The following is a 4,855-nucleotide window of genomic DNA, read 5'->3' on the forward strand; positions in this document are numbered from 1 at the left end:
GAGAAAGATAATGATCATATACCAACACGAATTAATCAGAGAGAACACATAAAAAAAACTTCCCAAGTTGCACACATTAATATGAGAATTCAAGGCTTTATTAAACAAAAATCCAAGAGAGCATCAAGAATAATATGTGATTATCCAATGTATTTTTACTCAACCAATTCTAAAAAAATGATATCCGTTATCTATATATTTTGAGTCAACGTGCATTGTGAGAAATGTTTGTGGAACTTTCATTATCACACATGAAGACACATAAACAAGCAATGAGGAACACTAGACAACATATCATGTGTGTATCATATTTCTTTTGAAGCAAGGGAGTACGATGTACAACATGATCAAAACCAGCATACACTAGGACAAAAACATCATCATTACTTTGTTTAAACCCAAGATTCAACAGTATAAGGTTTAGAAGACCATACCATAGCACTAATAATAGTGAATGAGCTCTTGAAAGACGAGGTGATGATTTAACACTCTTATTTCTTTTGGTTAAAACTTTTGGAATAGCAGTAAAGTCTCCAATATCTGATTTATCCAATGATGCACTATTACATAGGACAACATTGTCCAACAAATAACTACCATCACTAGATCTCTTCCCTGTTAAGACTGAGCACCCATCAAATGAAACTAAACAATGAGTTTTAGAAAAACTTACAGTGTAATTTGCATCACAAAGTTGACCGATGCTTATCAGATTTGCCTTGAGTCCTTTCACATACAGTACTTCAGTAAGAGGTGAAGCTCTACTCATCACCAAGTCTCCTTTTCCAATAATATGGCCCTTATTTCCATCACCAAAAGTGACAACTCCCTCCTTTGCTTCTTTGTAATTGACTAACAATTTCTTGTTGCCCGTCATGTGTCGAGAGCAACCACTATCCAAGTACCATTGTCCTTCCAGAAATGCAGATAGTGAAACTTGAGCTACCAACCCAACATTCGATTCACGATCAGCCCTCAATCTCCACTCACATTGAGATCCTTCCTTTCGAGTTTTATTGGGTTTTTGAAAACTCATAGGTCGATTGATCATAGCTTTCAAGTAGTTCTGCAGCTTATAGCATCTGGGTCTAATATGACCCCTCCTGTTACAGAAGTAACACACTGGGATGAATCTCTCCATCTGAGATATATTCTCCCAGGCAATTCTTCTTCTATCGAACTTCACCTTGGTAGGTCCAGATGGAACATGGAATTTTCCAGTGGGGTCTGAGGAATGAGGTGTTGAGGGAAATGATGATTGCTTGTCATCCTTTTTGTCTAGGTTGATCACTGGTGTAATGGACTCTTCTACCCCCAAGTTATCTCCTTGCTTATACAACATCTTGTATCCAATAGAAGTTCGATCACCATAAGGTTTTTGAAGTTGAAGAGTTTGATTGATGGCAGCCGTTCCTGGAGGGATAAACTCTAAAGCCTGTTTAGCACTTATGAGTTCAGCTGAAAGCTTGTAGATCTCATTGTCCTTTTCATCAAGAAGTTTGTTGAGATTCTTAACAGTGTCCTCCAGCTTGACTTTTTCAGACTCTATCTGCTCCTTGGCACTATTCAGACCTCTAATCTGCTTGGTCATATATTCCCATTGAGCAAACATCTCGTCATATGCATTTTGTCTTCCAATACTGTCGACTTCAGACACAGTGGAGACTCCATCATCCTCAGATTCAACAGACTGATGACTTTGAGCCATGAAAGCCACTACCTGTTTATCCTCATTAGAACTTTTGCTTGCAATAGAAACTTTTTCTTCGTCACTATCGCTCCAGGTGGCAACAAGGGCTTTCTTCTTTTTGAGAGTGTTAGCACACTCGGCCTGAATGTGTCCGAACCCATCACATTTTCTACACTGAATGCCCATGCTCTTATTGTCACTGGGTTGCTGACCATGCCATAAGTTCTCAAGAGGATTTCTTTTGGAAGCATTTTTCTTACCTTCAGAACACAGTTTCTTGTACTTCTTTTTCAAGAATTTAGCATAGTTCTTGGTTAGCAAATCTACAGCTTCATCTGAGAAACCAGCAGACAAATCTGGGATAGACTTATTTTCTTCTTTGTGAATGAACGCAATATTGTTGTCCCCTTTTTCTTTGTTCACATCCATCTTCTTTTTTTCTTTCTTCCACCTTGTTAATGACATTTCATAATTCTGCAAGGATCCAATCAGTTCATCAAGATCCAGTTCCTCCACGTTTCTCATTTCTTCAATGGAGGTTACTTTAGACATAAATCTACTAGGTAGAACTCCAAGGACTTTACGAACCAGTTTTGCATTAGAATAAGTCTTTCCCAAAGCATAACATTCATTTGATATGTCACACAATTTAGCATGGAACTCAGCCACCGTTTCTTCTTCCTCCATTGATAAATCTTCAAACGCTTTTGCCAAAGCACGAAGACGGGATTTCTTTACATCATCCGTTCCTTCATTTTTAATTCGTAGTTTTTCCCAAGCCTCTTTGGCCATCTCACAGTTTGCAATGACCTTCAATTGATTTGTGGACACTGCATTGAACAAAGCATGCATGGCCTTCGAATTAAAATTGGCCCTCTCCATCTCATCTGGAGTCCACAAGCTCGTAGGTTTTGGTTTGGTGACACCGTTATCCATCATCGTTGGGCATGTCCAACCATCTTCTATGGCCATCCAAACTATTTCATTCTCCGCCCTCAAGAATGCTCGCATTTTGGTTTTCCAGTATGGGTAATTAGCACCTTCCAGCATTGGGGGTCGTGATGTGGACCCTCCTTCTCTGAACATCTCCATTCCTGTACTAACAAGGAAAAACAAAACAAAGATAGAGAGCAATATACTCCCAGAGTCGTGTCTGGAGAGGGGGTTAGTTCCAACTGGGTGTTGCAGAAAGAAAAAATGCAGAAAAATCAAGAATTGCAGCAACAATAAATTTCAGAATAACGAATCTTGCAAGAGCCCTAAGGATCAATATTTATATTATGGAACTTGTTCGATATTTATTTGAATTTATTTTTCAAATTTAAATAATAATTGAAAATTAATTAAAGTTGATTTTTTTTAAAACAACTTTAATTTGTAATTTTTCATTGTTATAATATCGAATTAAAATGATTATACAAAATACATATAATATTTTTTAAATAATGAGCTTTTAATCAAGAGACATTCGATCTCCATTGTGGGTTTTACACCGCGTTTGTTTTAGTGAGTAATCCTCCCTAATGGAGGCACGATCATTAGCAATTTCGCACCGTTTAACCTCGCATGATAAGTAGTTTGTAAGTGTTTTGTATGGTATAGATTGTTGGGTTTTATGCCCTAAATAAAACTCTTTACAATCTGATTAGTTATCAATATAAGAAATTTGAAGTGATTGATGTTTGCATGAAATTTACATGCTAATTGTTTAAATATGTTTATTACATTTACACACAGAATCAGTTAAATCCAGATCATATGTTTATTCACAATTATAGTATCGTCAACACACTGGAATGTGGTTGTGATCATATGAATCAAAAGACTTGGTCCTTGTTTCATCAGTGTTATTGGATTTACACTAATGTGATAATCAGCGATGATGTGTACTTACACTTGGAGTAAGTGTTATGTTCTTTCCAGGACATTAGTAAAGTATACTAGTTTCGAATGTATGGAGTATACATTGGACTGGACCGATATTGCAACTAAGTTAAGATATTACAAACTTACCGTTATACATACCTTTCCAAGTCAATATCAGTAGTTGATCTTAAGATTAAAAGAATCTAAATCCTGATATGCTTAGGATCAACTCAGGAGTGCTATTCATGTTCTTAGATTTATTAGTTAAGCCTACTTTTGGGTCAGGGTGATACGTATATTTTGGGAACATGATAGTATGATTGAGTGGGAGTGCTGAACATAAATATGGAATCTATAGCTTCTACTGGTGTATATAAGTCAAGTGATGATTCCCTTCGAGCTTAGCAAATAGAAGTAAATGGATGAGCTCTTGTTTAACTGACTAATTATTAGATCACTAAACACCATTTACAGGTAGCTAAGTGTTTTAAGGGGCAAAATACATTGAGGGGTGAGAATGGTAAAGAAATCCCATCTCGATGTAGATCATCTATATAGAGGATCCTTAAATCACAATAAGATTATAACAATGGTTAAATGAGATAGTATATTGATATCGTGGAACATACAATATGCTCTATATAAGTCTGAGAGTGCAATTCTAAGTTCTAGGTTTATTTATTTATTAATGGACTTTATATGTCTAATTAATAATTAAATTAAATGACAATATTATTTAATAATCTATTTTAGTTATTAAATAATTAGTTTTGGCATTTAAAAGGTTAGAATTGGAAAATTGGCGTTTTTGAGAAAATAGAAATAAAATTTGATAAAACTGCAAAATCAAGTGGGGCCCACTATAACACCTTGGCCGGCCACTTAAATGAGGTTTTTCAAATTAATATTTTCATTATTTTAATGCCAAATAGTTCCTAACCTAAACCTAGTAGTTGCCTATAAATAGAAAGTGATGGCTCAGTCATATTATAAGTTTTCAACACAAGTTTTCAGATCATCTTTCTGACAGAAATTTCTCTCTTCAGAAAAACTGCGGCTTCCCCACTTTCTATACCTGGCCGAAATCCCTATTCTCTTTTCCCTTCATCAATTTCGAACCCTAGTGAGAGAGTAAGTGCCCACACACAGCAAGCAGTAACTCAATCATAGATTGGAAGACTGTGAAGGATCAAACTTAAAGAAGAAGGACATTCGGGCTCAGATCTTGATTATACTCTGCTACAGAAAGGATTCAAGGGTTAGAGATCTGAGTGGAAGGAGACATTAATTCTGCTGCAT

General features: G+C 36.0%; 1 protein-coding gene across 1 annotated transcript; it reads right to left on the reverse strand.

The window, feature by feature from the left end:
• Positions 1–205: 205 nt before the first annotated feature.
• LOC133039718 (uncharacterized) lies at positions 206–2,782 on the reverse strand. The gene has a single exon (XM_061118643.1). It carries the CDS (start codon positions 2,780–2,782, stop codon positions 206–208), a length of 2,577 nt encoding a protein of 858 aa, XP_060974626.1.
• Between the last annotated feature and the right edge of the window lie 2,073 nt (positions 2,783–4,855).

The sequence above is a fragment of the Cannabis sativa genome, chromosome 7 (genome assembly GCF_029168945.1).
Source record: "Cannabis sativa cultivar Pink pepper isolate KNU-18-1 chromosome 7, ASM2916894v1, whole genome shotgun sequence".
Classification (NCBI taxonomy): Eukaryota; Viridiplantae; Streptophyta; class Magnoliopsida; order Rosales; family Cannabaceae; genus Cannabis; species Cannabis sativa.

Excerpts from the sequence above, each read along its gene's own strand:
- LOC133039718 (XM_061118643.1), bottom strand. The coding sequence starts at position 2,782 with ATGGAGATGTTCAGAGAAGGAGGGTCCACATCACGACCCCCAATGCTG.